Source organism: Bos mutus, chromosome 12, assembly GCF_027580195.1.
Source record: "Bos mutus isolate GX-2022 chromosome 12, NWIPB_WYAK_1.1, whole genome shotgun sequence".
Classification (NCBI taxonomy): Eukaryota; Metazoa; Chordata; class Mammalia; order Artiodactyla; family Bovidae; genus Bos; species Bos mutus.
This window is the reverse complement of record NC_091628.1, coordinates 26,156,867-26,174,547: the sequence shown is the minus strand read 5'-3', so window position 1 is coordinate 26,174,547 and position 17,681 is coordinate 26,156,867. Positions and strand designations below refer to the sequence as shown.

At 34.3% G+C, this 17,681-nt stretch overlaps 1 protein-coding gene across 5 annotated transcripts in view; it reads left to right on the top strand.

The window, feature by feature from the left end:
* The window catches only part of NBEA (neurobeachin), a 672,120-nt gene that overhangs the window by 145,949 nt on the left and 508,490 nt on the right, over positions 1-17,681 (top strand). For all 5 annotated transcript variants that reach the window (XM_070380422.1, XM_070380424.1, XM_070380423.1 and 2 more), the window contains exons 9-10: positions 1,858-2,055; positions 2,784-2,917. In XM_070380422.1, the coding sequence (XP_070236523.1) occupies positions 1,858-2,055; positions 2,784-2,917 (332 nt within the window). The remainder of the gene's footprint in view (positions 1-1,857; positions 2,056-2,783; positions 2,918-17,681) is intronic.

Below are 17,681 nucleotides of genomic sequence, written 5' to 3'. Positions count from 1 at the left end.
TTATTTTATAACACTAAGGCAATCAGTGAAGGAGGCAATTACATGGATTTTGTATTGCCAGTAGTTAGCTCATATATTTATTAAAATATTTTTAAAAGAATTTTTTGTTTCAATTTCCTGTTATAATGTCACCTATTTAGTACATTAGGAATTGAAGTAGAGTCTTTGATTCAGATTTTAATTTACCTGTTACCTCTATCTTGTATGAATCCGTGAGTTATAAAAACAATTAAATTAGGAAACATTGAAATGAGAGATAATGTTCTACATCCCATTTAATTGAGAAGATAGCAAAAGATCTGGTCCAAAATAGTGACATTTTCTTACCTTATGTCTAATATTCAAATATATAGACATGCATACATTTAAAAAGTAAAGGTACCATCTATAGCAACATACACACAGATTTCATTTTTCATGCTGCTCCTATCTTCTGACATGCTAATAATGAACAATTTGCATCCAGGTTCAAGTTAGTAAGACTCTTTCAGTAGTAGTTCAGAAAACTGTAGATAATTGGCTAAATTTGTCCTGACATGTTTGATCTGCATGCAGTTCAGTTCAGTCACTCAGTTGTGTCTGACTGTTTGTGATCCCATGGATTGAACTCCAGGCCTTCCATCACCAACTCCAGGAGCTTGCTCAGACTCATGACCATTGAGTCAGTGATGCCATCCAAGCATCTCATCCTCTGTCGTCCCCTTCTCCTCCTACCTTCAATCTTTCCCAGCATCAGGGTTTTTTCCAGTGAGTCAGTTCTTTGCATCATGTGGCCAAAGTATTGGAGTTTCAGCTTCAACATCAGTCCTTCCAATGAACATTCAGGACTGATTTCCTTCAGATTTGACTGGTTTAGTATCCTCACAGTCCAAGGGACTCTCAAGAGTCTTCTTCAACGCCACAGTTCAAACGCATCGATTCTTCAGTGCTCAGCCTTCTTTATGGTCCAACTCTCACATGCAAACATAACTACTGGAAAAACCATAGCTTTGACTAGACAGACCTCTGTTGACAAAGTAATGTCTCTGCTTTTAATATGCTGTCCAGGTTTGTCATAGCTTTTCTTCCAAGAAGCAAGTGTCTTAATTTCATGGCTGCAGTCTCCATCTGCAGTGATTTTGGAGCCCATGAAAAGGAAGTCTGTCACTGTTTCCATTGTTTCCACATCTATTTGCCTTAAAGTGATGGGATACTAATATGTGATTTTTGCAAAGGTTAAATGTATTTATCATTGTCAGTTTTATACACCTGCAGAGAAATTTTAACTGTTTCTAACCATACTTTTCTTATTGTGGTCCTTTATTTCTTGTCCTTTATTTAAAGTGATAACATGAACTTTTCTTCTGGGTTTTGAAATGGCTATTGTGATTTTTTGTGGAGTAGCATTGATACCACTATCTTGATACACTTTTTGTAATAAAGACATATTTTTGTGAATAAACTTTCTTTAGTCTCAACCGATAGTGTTGTTTCTCTATTAATAGTTCATGTGCCGGGCACTGTTTACTTCTATACATGCTTTTGAAAGTGTTAACAAGATAAATTTTAATTTATGTTATGAATTATTGAAGTAAAAGCCTATTTACACTTAATACCATCTGACCTTATAATATCTTAATAAAATTATTTTATATATGATCACAATTTTAGTAAAAATGATAACATGAAGATGTTTATTAGCATAATAAACTGTAACTCACAGAACTGAGGTGAGAATAACAAAATAATGCCACTGACAAGTTCCCAACACATGGAAATGTCACAACAAATCATTTATCTTAAATGTTTTTCTGCTTTAAAACTTGAGATTTTTATGTTTCATTTAAAGAGTGTTTAACTTAAGTTTTATTTTTTCAGAGCACCTTCAAGTTTAAGTCTGAAAGTGATATTCATTTAGCAGAACATCATAAACAGGTTCTGTATGATGGGAAACTTGCAAGTAGTATTGCATTTACATATAACGCTAAAGCCACTGATGCTCAACTGTGCCTGGAATCATCACCAAAGGAAAACGCTTCGATCTTTGTGCATTCCCCACATGCTCTAATGCTCCAGGTAGGTGAATAGTAGCTTAGTCTTAATGTTCTCATCAACACTGTGTCTTTATTTTACATTTTATACATTGCTGCTGCTGCTGCTAAGTTGCTTCAATCGTGTCCCACTCTGTGCGACCCCATAGACGGCAGCCCACCAGGCTCCTCCGTCCCTGGGATTCTCCAGGCAAGAACCCTCATTGCTCGCCTGTAAATCTCCAGTTGCTGTTTGTTTTTCTTTTTTGGTTTTCTAGTTCTTTGAATGGTGTTGTTGCCTTCTGCATTTTATTTGGCAATATAGTTTACCTTGGATTTGTCTCCTTAGTAGGAAATCTGTCTTTTCTGTTATATTTTATGTTTCTTATCCTTTGAAATAAAATCAGTGAATTAGTAAATAGATAATTGTAAATATAAAAATACTTTCCTGTAAGTATTTTTTCCCTAATAAAAATTACTTGAGTGCTTTTGTATTGATTAATAGCATCTCTTATTTTAAAATATATTTTGATTTAGACACATATTTTCAGTGTAAAAATCTCTCAACTTAAGCTTTAAATTTAAGTGATTATCAAAATATTTCAAATTTTTATTTTAAATGTGTATAAAATTATATAATTTTGATTTAAAATTTTAAAAATTGATTTAAAAATATCTATTTTATTTAATTTTCTTAACAAAGTTATTTGAAACAAGGAAATAGTGATAATATGCTTTAGAAAATTTAATAAGCATTTTTGTTTTTGAACATAGGATGTAAAAGCTATAGTTACACATTCAATTCATAGTGCAATTCATTCAATTGGAGGGATTCAAGTGCTTTTCCCACTTTTTGCACAACTAGACAACCGGCAGCTCAATGACAGTCAAGTGGAAACCACTGTCTGGTAAGTTTTCTTTCAATATGTAACTTATGGTATTTTTTAATTGTTTAGATTATGCATGGTGCCCTTGGTGCTATGTAAATATATTATAATAGTGGTTTTTATCCTTAAAATGCTAATAAAGTTTCTTTAGGATTAAGGCAGATATATTTACGCAAAGTAAAAAAAAAGTTGACAAATTTTATAACCACAAAGGAGTGACTTCCTTGATAAAAAATAAAAAAATTCTTACTAGGTATAGCATAATGATTATAATATGAAGTAGGAAAAGTGTCAGTCCTGGCCTTTCCCTTTGCAAATGAATGGTCATTGTTTGAATTGTTGGTGAAATCCTGTCAGATTAAACAAAATTACTAGGGTAAAGTTTATTCTCAAGAATAGTATTTAATAACAGTTATACAATTTATATCCTAAATATTAGTATTATTCTATAATGCTAGTATCATAATACTAGCACAATATTAATTGAAATTAGCTTTTTTTCTTATGTTTAAGAGCCTAAATCTAATCAGTGGCATATCCATGTTTTATATATTCAGAATTTCTAATTAGATTTATTTCATGTGCAATTTTTATAATTTCTTTTTTTTTTTAATTAAAAAAATACCTCATGTATTAAACTCCAATTTAACCTTATTTTGTAGAATCATTTATGGCATAAGTTAAATGTGAATTACACAAATAGTTTAACTATTTCTGTATATGTTTGGAGAATTTAAAGGGAAAGTTATATAAGTAAACAATTTAGTTTACTAAACAGTAACATAGAAATGCTTCATTAATATGTACATATATACATGAGATTCTTTATGGATCATCCAATTTTGAATTGATAGAAAAACTAGTGAATGAAATTAAGATGGGAAAAATTTAGAGGTCTTGAAATGTAACATGATTTTTCATATTAATTATTTAAATTAGCTATTAACAAACTTCTGTCTTAATATTGCTCCTAATATTGTCCCTATATTGGGACCATCTTTATGTAAAGTATAAATCTAAATCTAAATCTGACCTGTACATTTATAAAACTCAGCTCTCATCCATGGGTCATGCTTTTTTTCTTTTTTTTTTTAAATCAGTATAATGTAATGGTTAGCATTTGATGTGAAAATGAGTATGGAGGCCATGTCCTGCTGAGATATTACTTTGCTATGAGATCTTCAGTCATTTTACTGAGAAGTAGATCAGCTTAGTTGAAAAATGAAACTTTAAATCCCAGTCCTAATTTAAATGCAAATGTTTTGTTCTTTATCATCTAAGTGAACTAGGACACATTATGATCAGTAATTTAAAACCTAGTAAGTGCTATGAAAAGAAGTTAGAAGTGAAATAGCAATTAGAAAACTTCATGTGTACTTTAAATATTTCTTATGAATTAATACTAAGTCCATAATTATTTTAACCTGAAATATATTATAATAATTATATTTATAATATAATTATTATGATTATAATATATAATATTTAACCTGAAGCAAATCACTATTTGCTTCATGCAGAAAAAAAAATAGAAAGATTATGCAGTTTGAATGTTACACCTAAAATGATTACAATAATTTATATTATTGAATAGTTATAAAATCTCAGTGCTAAAACTATTTAACAGGTATCTGGTCCATTCATCCAAGGACCAGGACCAAGGACATGATTATTTGTTGTATCCTGTTTTCAAAACTCATTTTAGTGTTTTTATTATATTTTGATATTTAAATTGTATTTATTTTATAACAGGTAAAAGGTAGTATAAAGGATCAGCTTTCTGATTTTCATTTGGATTTGTTTTTAGTTCTTTTATATCATTCATGTTAATTTTTCCATGCAATAACTTTAATTTTTTCAGTGATATATATGTTCTTAGTTTATGGCCAATAAAAAAAAGTATAATAAGAAATGTATCACTTTCCGTTTCAGTAATAATACATACCTGTTTTGGGTATGTATTTCAGCCCTCCTGTGTGGTTCACTTATGTGCTATTTTGAATTCTTATCTAATAGTTTTTCATTAGTTACTTCAAAGCTCTTAATGTCTGAGGTTGGCTTTTTGACATTTGTGTGTATCAGTAATGAAGTCTTTTGTTATATTTAAAGTTTGGAGGGCCACCATTTTGGTGGTAGTACTGTCTTTCAGTTTTTAAAATGTTGAAAAAAATTTTTAAATGGAACATAGCCCTCTACTTGAAGAACATAAATTGTTAGCTTTAGGACAAGGATTGATAGAATTCCTTAATTTGGGGCTACATCTTAAATTCATATGAAAGAGAATTTAAAATAGGATATGTTATCTTATTTTTCAGTTCAGTTTAGTTCAGTTGCTCAGTCGTGTCCGACTCTTTGAGACCCCATGAATCGCAGCACGCCAGGCCTCCCTGTCCATCACCAACTCCCAGAGTTCACTCAGACTCAGGTCCATCAAGTCAGTGGTGCCATTCAGCCATCTCATCCTCTGTCGTCCCCTTCTCCTCCTGCCCCCAATCCCTCCCAGCATCAGAGTCTTTTCCAATGAGTCAACTCTTCGCATGAGGTGGCCAAAGTACTGGAGTTAACTTTAAACTTGTAGATGAATAGGGATGGCTTTCCATCAGAGAAGGTGATGGCACCCCACTCCAGTACTCTTGCCTGGCAAATCCCATGGATGGGGGAGCCTGGTAGGCTGCAGTCCATGGGGTCGCAAAGAGTCAGACACAACTGAGCAACTTCCCTTTCCCTTGGTGCTAATGGTAAAGAACCTGCCTGCTAATGCGGGAAACTTAAAGAGATGTGGGTTCTATCCTTAAGTTGGGGAGATCCCCTGGAGGAGGGTATGGCAACCCACTCCAGTATTCCTGCCTGGAGAATCCCATGGATAGAGATTCCCAGCTGGCTACAGGCTATAGCATCACACAGAGTTGGACACGATGAAATGATTTAGCACACATGCAGGCATGCACAGATGAATAAGAATCTATTTGAACTTTAAAAATCTTCAACAATATTTTATATATGCCTATTTTAGAAAATGTTTTTTTGTATAATAAACATATGCCCCAAATTGCAATATTGTCTAATTCTTGACTACTTTTTGGAAAAATTGAGATAAGCTCTGAAGTAAGTTAATTCTTTGCCTTTTATGTTTCAAGCTAAAACATCTTAGTTTCATGTACTTTCCTCCACTCAGTAGCCTGATTTATGAAGCATTTTATTGTTTATATAAGTCTCACTTCTGTTGACACTATAATTTATTATTCTAATCATTGATGAGTTTTACTGTATATATTGCAGTCTTAATATTAAAATAACTTATTGAAGAAATTATTTTCTAGAGCCTTTAAAAATAGGCTTTGTATGTACAGGAGAAATTTATGACTTTGTTTTATCATGAAGGCTACATATTATAGTTGTTAACTAGTGTGAATGTTCAAGTTAGAAAAACTTGAATTCAAACCCCAAGTTTATTTATTATTATTGCCATCTGACAAAAAATGGTCCACTGGAAAGGGAATGGCAAACCACTCCAGTATTCTTGCCTCAAGAACTCCATGATCAGTATGAAAGGGCAAAAAGATATGACATTTGATGATTAGCCCCCCGTGTTGATAGGTGTCCAGTATGCTACTGGGGAAGAACAGAGAAATAGCTCCAAAAATAAGGAAGAGGCTGCGCAAAAGTGGAAATGATACTCAGTTGTGGCTGTATCTGGTAGTGAAAGTAAGGTCCAATGCTCTACAGAACAATATTTCATAGGAACCTGGACTGTTAGGTCCATGAATCAAGGTAAATTGGATGTGATCAAGGAGGAGACAGAGAAGCCTGGTGGGCTAGTCTGTAGGGTAGCAAAGGGTTGGACACGACTGAAGCAACTGAGCATACAGCATACAAGTAGGAGATGGAAAAAGCGAACATCTACATGTTAGAAATCAGTGAACTAAAATGGAACAGAATGGACAAATTTAATTCAGATGACCATTATATCTACTACTGTGAGCAAGAATCCCTTAGAAGAAATGGAGTAGCCCTCATGTCAATGAAGAGCCCAAAATGCAGTACTTGGGTGCAGTCTCAAAAATGACAAATGCTCTTGGTTCTCTCGATTTGTTTCAAGGGCAAACCGTGCAACATCCAAGTCTCTTCCCCAACCACAGAGGCTGAAGGAGCTGAAGTTGAACAGTTCTTTGAAGACCTACAAGACGTTCTAGAACTAACATCAAAAAAAGATGTCCATTTCATTATAGGGAGTTGGAATGCAAAAATATGAAGTCAAAGAGATACCTGGAGTAACAGGCAGGCTTGGCCTTGGACTACAAAATGAAGCAGGGCAAAGACTAACAAGAGTTTTGTCAAGAGAACACACTGGTCATAGCAAACACCCTGTTCCAACTAGCAAAAGAGATGATTCTACACATGGACATCACCAGATAGTCATTACTGAAATCAGATTATGTTCTTTGCAGCCAAAGATGGAGAAGCTCTATACAGTCAGCAAAACAAGACCTGAAAGTGATTGTGGCTCAGATCATCAGCTCCTTATTGCAAAATTCAGGCTAAAATTGAAGAATATAGGGAAAACCTCCAGTGTATGACCTAAATCACATCACTTATGATTATACAGTAGAGGTGACAAGTACATTCAAGGGATTAGATCTGGCAGACAGAGTAGGTTCATAGCATTGTATAGGAGGTGGTGACCTAAACCATCCCCAAGAAAAAGAAACGCAGGAAGGCAAAATGGTTGTCTAAGGAGGCCTTACAAATAGAAGAGAAAGAAAAGGAAAGATGTACCCAACTGAAGAGAGTTCCAGAGAACAGCAAGGAAAGAGAAGAAAGCCTTCTCAAGTGAACAATATAAAGAAATAGAGGAAAACAATAGAATGGGAGAGACTAAAGATCTCTTCTAGAAAATTTGAGATACTGAAGGGACACTTCATGCAAAGATGGGCACAATAAAAGACAGAAACAGCAAAGACCTAACAGGAGCACAAGAGATTAAGAAGAGGTGGAAAGAATACACATAACTAGACAAAAAGGTCTTACTGGATAGCCAAGACAGTGTGGTCACTCACCCAGAAACAACCATCCTAGAGTGTGAAGTCAAATGGGCCTTAGGAAACATTACTCAAACAAAGCTAGTGAAACTGATGGAATTCCAGCTGAGCTATTTCAAATCCTAAAAGATGATTCTGTTAAAGTGCTGGGCTCAATACTCCAGCAAATCTGGAAAACTCAGCAGTGTCCATAGGACTGGATAAGATCAGTTTTCATTCCAATCCAAAAGAAAGGCAGTGCCAAAGAATTCAGACTGTTGTACAGTTGTGCTCATCTCACGTGTGCAGGGTGATGCTCAAAATCCTTCAAGCTAGGCTTCAACAGTACGTGAACCAAGATCTTCCAGATGTAAAAGCTGAATTTACAAAAGGCAGAGAAACCAAAGATCAAATTGCCAGTATCCGTTGAATCATAGAAAAGGCAAGGGAATTCCAGAAAAACATCTACTCCTGCTTCACTGACTATAGAAAAGCCTATGACTGTGTGGATCACAACACACTGTGGAAAATTCTTCAAGAGATGGGACTACCAGACTACCTTACCTGCCTCCTGAGAAACCTGTATGCAGGTCAACAAGCAACAGTTAGAACCAGACATGGAACAGCAGACTGGTTCCAAATTGGGAAAGGAGTACACCAAGGCTGTATATTGTCATCCTGCTTATTTAACTTATATGCAGAGTACATCATGTGAAATGCCAGGCTGGATGAAAGCACAGACTGGAATCAAGATTGCCAGGAGAAATACCAACAACCTCAGATATGCAGATGATACCATTTTGATGGCAGAAAGCTAAGAGGAACTAAAAAGCCTCTTGATGAGGGTAAAAGAGGAGAGTAAAAAGGCTGGCTTAATACTCAGCTTTCAAAAACTAAGATCATGGCATCCCGTCCCATCACTTCATGGAAACAGATGGGAGGAAAAGTAGAAACAGTGTCAGATTTTATTTTCTTTGGCTCAAAGAGCACTGCACATGGTGACTGCAGCCATGAAATTAAAAGATACTTGCTCCTTGAAAGGAAAGCTGTGACAAACCTAAACCTAGACAGAGTATTAAAAAGCAAAGACACAATTTGCCAACAAAGTTCTGTATATTTAAAGCTAATTTTTCCAGTTGTCATGTATGGATGTGAGAGTTGGACCATAAAGGAGGTGAGTGCAGAAGAATTGATGCTTTTGAGCGTGGTGCTGGAGAAGACTCTTGAGAGTCCCTTGGACTGCAAGGAGATCCAACCAGTCAATCCTAAAGGAAGTCAGTCCTGAATATTCATTGGAAGGACTGATGCTGAAGCTGCAGTACTTTGGCCACCTGATGTGAAGAGCCGACTCATTGGAAAAGACCCTGATGCTGGGAAAGATTGAGGGCAGTAGGACAAAGCGGCCCCAGAGAATGAGATGGTTGGATGGCATCACTGAATTTGATCAAACTCCAGGAGATGGTGAAGGACAGGGAAGCTTGGGGTGCTGTAGTTCATAGGGTCTAAAGGTGTCAGACGTGACTCAGGGACTGAAGAAGAACAACAGCACAATGATTATTTTAAAAAGTGTTTATTGCAGTATAATTGCTTTGAAGTGTTGTGTTATATAGCATTTATCATTAATACAACTTTGAGTGTGTTATCTATTTTGTTCTTTAGTTTCTACCATTATATAATTAGAATAATAATAGCTCACTAGATTATTAAATGCAATAAAATATGTAGATTGATACAATAGGCACTGAATATATGCTGGGTTTGTTATTCGGATGACAGTGGGTTATTTAAGATTATCCTAATACTATGGTTTTATATTTTAAATATATTTCATCAAGCATAGAGATTGGTTGTTATGGTAGGAGTCATATTATTTTCTGTTTGAGCTGTTCTACCAATGATGTTATTTACAATGGAAAATTACTTATTTAAGTGATGAAGTAGGACTCATACTTTGAATTTCAGTTGTAGTGATTAAAACTGATTGTGAACTGTTTATCCATTTTCTAGGTATAGTGGTTTAAAAGTGAGGAATGTGTTAACCCATGTTTGGAAGCCAATACCGAGTTATAAAATACCTGCAAGGATTTGAGATGGTGCTCTTTAGCTGGTTTTTAGATTTTGTAGCTACCCCATTAGCATCCCCATTAAATATCCAATAGTAAGATTTTTCACTGCTTTTTCTTTTGACATGTAGTTTAGCCTTTATTGTAAAACAAACAAAAAGTGAACTAAAAATGTAATAAATGATAGCTTTTGAAAACACATACAGTATTTTTAATGTGATATTTTTGACTAATTCATCTATGCAGAGTTGTTATAGTGATTCCATCCTATTCATAATGATTCTCAATCACCATCATCACCTTGAGTAATTCTGCCGGTGATGAAAGCTATTTGGAAGTTTTTTCATTTCTCATGGATTAATAATGTTTGTATTGGACTTTTCAATCCCATTCTGTCAAGCGGTCATCGAGAGCAATAATTAAACAAATTGCCTTTCACTAAAGGTTTAATAAATACTTATATAATGAGTAAATAATGAACAAGTATTTAATAAATGATTTCAAGAAGTATAATTCCAATCTTGAAATAATCATGGCTTCTGTATTTTATGTGTAACGAAGAGTCTGTATATTAAAAATACCATATTCCTTTGATTTGAATGGTCGTATATCAAGACATTAACAGTTAATGTCCTGTCTTCTCCAACTTAGCCGCCAACTTCTTTTTTTGAGTACATGTTACTGAATTCTATAGATGATAGAAAGCAAAACAAATCTTCCCCATGTGTTTGACTTAGAAATAATGTGTTCTGAAAAAATACCTGTTTACTGGCACAAGATATAAATAGGATTTTGTATATCAAAGGATTAAAAATACACTGAGTAGCTCTTTTTAGAGACAGTGTTATGCATCTTTTGTTGTTAGGGCAGACTAAGGCTCAAACTTGTATTCTGTTTTAAGCTATCTGTTCTTAGGTGCTGGGGCTATCTGAGGGTGTGTAGTACTAACCCAAGGCATTTACTGAGAGCTTACTGTATGCCATTAGCTGTTTATAATATCTCATTTAATCCTCTCTGCTGATAAGGGAGAGAAAAATTTCATGCCTGTTAAAGGTCACAGAGATTAAGTGGCAGATTAGGACCAGAATTACAATTCTGAAAGCCCAATTCCAGAACTCTCACTCTGAACTGCCATGATTATTAACTCTTTAAGAATCACCTTTGCAAGATGTGGAGTGATTTTAGTAATGCAGTCTTTATCTGATAGTAATATAAATTAAAGTAAGATAGAATATATAAAATATCTATCACAAAGAGCCTTTGGTACATAGTAAGCATTATTGAGTTTTATTTCCTCAGAGAATAGTAGGTAGTCTATTTGATGTGATGCAATTTTGTATTACTAAAATGTATTTTAATGCTATTTTTAACTGACAAATTTTATAAACTAAAAACCAACCACAAGTGATCATGTAAATGAGTTCTTGTAATTATGTAAATATTTTTATCAGAAAAGTGTTCTTTCTGTTTCTAGTTACAATAGAGGTTGTTTAATAGACTGATCAAATATAAGCTATAAAAAATTTAGCAAATCCCATAAAACATTTGTGTCAATGATCTTATAATTAAGAATACTCTTGTAAGGTGAATATTTATGACTCGTTTCTTCAGTGGGTGTAAATCAATTTTTTTCCCTAAAAAATATCTGGCTAGCCAAAGATATTCCAGTAATTTTCTTGAATTTTATAGCCCCTTTAATAATTAAATTTTCATTTTGAAGTCTTGATTAACATCATTGTCATATATCAACTAACAAAATTACCTGAAAATTTTAGCATTTCAATGTCTTAACAACCTAAATTTCCACTTACACTTCAAAGTGATATAAAAATTCTTTGACCATGTTTTCTGGTTTTTAGTTCAGGGAAAAGTGCCTATTATACATATAATATCAAATATTTCTACATATGTTTCACTGGAACTGATAGGTTAAAGAAGTGAAATCAGTTCTTGTGTGTAATGGTTCTGTCCCTTATGGAGGTTGTTGTTTGTATATATAGAATATAATTATTATCATTTTGGTTTCCAGAAGTATTTAAACATTTAAGACTCTGTATCTGTAGAATTATTTTCTGTATATTTCTTAGGAATATATATATATCTTTCACTTCTTTATATGCATATTTGCTATTTTGGCTTTTTTTTTTTTAAGTTTATAAAATTGGTAATGAAAGTGTTCTTTGAAGCAAAACAGACTCAGAAAATATATTTGATGTATGTATACCACCGTTACTGGAGAAAGAAATGGCAACCCACTCCAGTGTTCTCGCCTGGAGAATCCCAGGGACGGGGGAGCCTGGTGGGCTGCTGTCTATGGGGTCGCACAGAGTTGGACACGACTGAAGTGACTTAGCAGTAGCAGCATACCACTACTGGGGCTTCCCATGTGGCTCAGTAGTAAAGAACGTACCTGACAGTGCTGGAGTTCAATACTTGGGTTGGGAAGATCCTCCAGAGAAGGAAGTGGCAACCCACTCCAGTATTCTTGCCTGGGAAATCCCATGATCAGAGGAGCCTGGTGGGCTATAGTTCACGAGGTTGCAAAAGAGTCAGACATGACTCAGTGACTATAAAAAATAGCAACAACAGCACACACACACCTATTACTATTAAAGGAGGAAAACCAAATAATTTGTGTAGTGAGATTTAAGTAGAGTAAAATGGAATTTACATTGAATTTATTGTAGAAATTAATCTGTAAATAAAAATTAAAATACAGTATTCTGCCTGAAACATAGGGAAAATATAGTGTAATGTTCAAATAACCTTTTCTTTGTCAGCAAAGTTTTTTTACTCAGTGGATCCTTTACAGAAAATATCTGGTAATACAGTTTGTAGTACATCTAACAGTTTAATGGGTTTGTCAGCTATCAACAAGAAAGGACATTTTATTTCTTTCAGACTTACGATGTCTGATTACATTGACTTTTCAAATAAGCTTTTTTTCTACAGCCCATTTTAAAGTGTTTTCCATAAATGATCGCTTTTCTACAATAATTCCTTCATAAAAAGTTTCCTTTACATTTACTGAAACTTGTTTTTAGTGCTATGTTATTTTGTGCTGTTTTAATTTACAACACGTAATTTTGCTTTGTGAATTTTTCCTGCCATAAAGGAAGGCTTCTGCTTTATATTTGACCAGAAACAAACAAAGAAAGGCATTGTTTTGGCAAAGGAATGAAATACAAATGATTAATTTCAGGAATTTTGGCAACCGGTCACATCTTTATGCATTTGTTGCCTCAATTTTCCTCTAGTTTGCATATCCACATTCTCTGTTCTTCAACATTTTAATAATATTTTGTAATTGAAGATGTTATTTTATGCATGGAATAACATTCATTTCTTTTAGTTTTTCTATGTCTTTACATTGCTTCTGAAATAAGGTAAATTGTTTCATTCATTTTGATATTATGATACTCGTACAGTCTAAAACTAACACAAGTATCACTAGCTTTTCTGAGAAAAATTACCATATGCCTGAATATTCACAGTTCATACTCAGAAGCACACAATATTTCTGGTGGAAACTGTGTGTTAAACTCCCAAGTGTTTCTGCTCTCTTCCTGTTCCCTCCTGTGGATATGTTGACCTTAGGTGCAATAAGTGTAATCTTTAATAAAATAATTAATATGGTATTATTCTAATTAATTTAGTATTGTAATTTTATTGACTTTTATTTTATTTTGTTTCTGGATTCATGGTCTTATTACCTGGATGGAAAACACCCAGAGGTTTTTCTCTAGCATCCTTATATTTAGGCACATATACCCCAAACCGTGAGGAAATTATCTCAGACTGAGCCTCCTCCAGATAGAAGCTCATAACCTGTTCTTCATTTTCTGTTACTTTTGACATTCTTTTTTTTAAGTGGATTTTTATTTTTGTTAATTTTCAGAAAAATTTAGATTTATAATAAAATTGAAAGGAAGTAGCAGAAATGATCTTCATATACTCCCTTTCTTCACCAATACATACCCTCCCCTATTATCGGTGTCAGTCACCAAAATTTTAACATCTTTTTTAAAAAGGATGAATATATTTTGATAGATCATAATCACTTAAACTCCATATTTAAGGCCTCATCTTGGTGCCATACATTTTATAGGTTTGAAAAAAGTATAATGGCATATAGCCATATTATAATATCATAACAAGTATGTTCACTTCCCCAAATTTATTTTTTGTTTTACCCTTTCGATTGTCCCCAGGCAACTATTGATCTTTTTATGGTCTTCATAATTTTGCCTTTTCCAGAATGTCATATAATTGAAATGATATAGTGTGCAACTATTTCAGATTATCCTGTTTCATTTAGTAATATGCAGTGAAAGTGCCTCCGTGTCTTTTCATGGTTTGATAGCTCATTTCCTTTTAGCACTAAATATAGTCTAAATGTATCACAGTTTATTTTTCCATTCATCTGCTGAAGGCCATCTTTGTTGCTTCTGAGTCTTTGCAATTAAAAATAAAGCTTCTATAAATATCCGTGTGCATGTTTTTGTGTATATATACGTTTTAAACACCTTTGGGTAGATACAAAGGATCATGATTGCTGGGTTATCTGGTAGAAGTATGTTTAGTCCCATAAAAAACCTCCAAACTCTTCCAAAATGTCTGTACCATTTTCATTCCTACCAGCAATGAATGAACTAATAGATTATTAGTTCCTGGAGGGTTTTTTTTTTTAATCAGTTATTTCAAATTTTTAAAATAGATAATCATGGTATTTGTGAACAAAACAGTTTTGTGTTTTCTTTCCCGATTTGTGTATGTTTTATTTCCTTTTCTTGTCTTATCACATTAGCAGAGACTTCCAGTGTAGTGTTGATAAGGAACGGTGAGAGGGGACATCCTTGCTTTCTTTTTGATCTTAGTGGGAAAATTGAATTTTTCATCATTAAATATGACATTACCTGTAGGTTTTTTATAGTCTTTATCAAGTTGAGAAAGTTTCCCTTTATTCCTAGTTCCCTGAGAGTTTTTATCATGAATGGCTGTTCGATTGGGTCCAGTGCTTTTCCTACATCTATAGATATGAACTTGAGAATTTTTTGTAGCATATTGCTGTATGGGTAATTGTTGTTGGTGTCGTTTAGTCGCTAAGTCGTGTCTGACTCTTGTGACCCTGTGGACTGTAGCACACCAGGCTCCTCTGTCATGGGATTTCCCTTACAAAGATACTGGAGTGAGTTGCCATTTTCTTCTCCAGAGGATCTTCCCAACCCAGGTATCGAACTTGAGTTTCCTGTGTTGGCAGGCATGTTCTTTACCACTGAGCCACCAGGGACGCTTTGTAATGGGTGTTGGATGACATAAAATGATTTTTGAATCTTGAGCCAGTCTTGCATACTTTGAGTAAATCTCATTTGGTTATGGTGTATGATTCTTTTATCTTGTTTAAATTCAATTTGGTCAGGTTTTGTTGAGAATTTTCACCTATTTGTTCATGGGAGATATTGGTCTAGAATGTACTTATTATGACTGTCTAGTTTTGATTTGAGTGATAGTTTTTCCTAACTCATTGTAGTTTTTCACATAATGAGTTAGGAAAATAGTTCCTCTGCTTCCATGCTCTGAAAAATCTGTAGAGAACTAACTGGTATAATTTCTTCCTTAAATGTTAGGTAGAATTCACCAATGAACCCATCTGGGATTGGTGATTTCTGCTTATTAATTGTTGATTCAGTTTTTTTAATAGATGTAGATATGTTCAAAATGTTTGTTTATTCTTGTGTGACTTTTGGCAGAATGGTTCTGAATTTCATTTAGGTTTTCAAGTCTGTCAGCATAGAATTGCTCACACTTTTTTTTCATGAGATGTGTGGCTATGTTTCTTCTTTTATTTCTAATACTAGTATTCCTGTCTTGTTCTTTTTTTATTCCTGTTAGTTTGACCAGAAGCTTATCAATTTTATTGATCTTTTTAAAGAATCAGCTTTTGCTTTAATTGATTTCCTATTTTCAATTTCTTTGATTTATACTCTGATTCTTATTATTTATTTTTACTTCTTACTTTGGATTGAATTTACTCTCTTTCTTTGTAGCTTATTAAGTTAGAAATTTATATTATTGATTTTAGGTCTTTTTTTTAAATATATTTTTAAAAATTACCTCATTACAGAGGTATGAACACCCCTGTTTCAACATGCAAAAGTGTGGTTTTCCTTCCATTCCACCAAGAAATTCTCTATGACACCAGCTGAGTATTGTATAATGTAACTCAGTTCTGACACTCAAACCTGGCATAGCATCAGATCCCACAGGTTGAGGGCTCAGTCTCACAGGACTTGCTTTCTTCACTTTAGTTGCTGGTTGCAAGTCCAGATTATCACCTGTGCTTCTCACCAACTGACTATAGATTGTAGGTTCTGATAGCCTCCTCCTTGGACTTTAGATGCTAATTGCAAGTCCAAATCCTTACTAGTACTTCTGATTGACTGGCTATAAACTGGAAGTTCAACCTCCCATCCTTGGATTCTGTTACTTTGCTAGAGTGGTTCACAGAGCTTAGGGAAACATTTTATTTACTGGACTTTATAAAGTCCTTTATAAAAGGATGATAAAGGATACAGATGGACATCCAAATGGAAGAGATGCACAGGGCAAGCTATGCGAAAAGGACACAGAGCATTCATTCCCTCTCCAGACGTGCCAGACCTTTTAGCATCTTCTTTTATTCACATACCTGGAATCTCTCCCAATCTCTTGTTCTTTTTTTTTTTTTTTAATGGTATCTTCATTATATAGGCATCACTGATTAAATCATTGACTGTTGATGATTGAACTCACTCTCCAGCTCTTCTCTCCTCCCTGGAGGTAAATAGGTGGGAGGAGGGAGGGACTGGACTGAAAGTTCCAAACCTCTGATTATATGGTTGGCTATGTTGGCAACTCAGAGAAGGCAATGGCACCCCACTCCAGTACTCTTGCCTGGAAAATCCAATGGATGGAGAAGCCTAGTAGGCTGCAGTCCATGAGGTCGCTAAGAGTCGGACACGACTGAGCGACTTCACTTTCACTTTTCACTTTCATGCATTGGAGAAGGAAATGGCAACCCACTCCAGTGTTCTTGCCTGGAGAATCCCAGGGATGGGGGAGCCTGGTGGGAGGCCGACTGTGGGGTCTCACAGAGTCGGACATGACTGAAGCAACTTAGCAGCAGCAGCAGCAGCAGCATCGGCACATTGGCAACTAGCTTTCATCCTTAAGTAAATTCTAAAGGTCACTTCACTAACATGACAAAAGACACCTTTATTGCTCCCCTCCCTAAAGAAATTTAAAGGGAGCTTTGTGTCAAAGCTCTGTGCCAGAAATGGGGCCAAGAACAAATAGATGTTTTTTATTAAAATCACAGTATCACAGCATTCAATGTTATAAATTTCCCAGGAATCATTGCTTTCATTTTATTCCACAAATTTGGTAAGTCATATTTTCATTTTCATTTCTTCATTTAAAATATTTTTAATATCTCTCAAGGTTTCTTCTTTGACTCATGTTTTATTTAGAAGTGTATTGTTTAATGTTCACATTATGGGATTTTCCATTTGTCTTTCTGTTTAAAGTCTTTCTGGTTTCTAGTTAATTTCATTGTAATCTGAGAGTAAATTGTGTAATATCCATTATTTTTAACTTATTAGATGTGTTTTGTTTCCCAGAATGCAGTCTATCTTAGTGAATGTTCTATGTGAGCTTGAGAGAAAT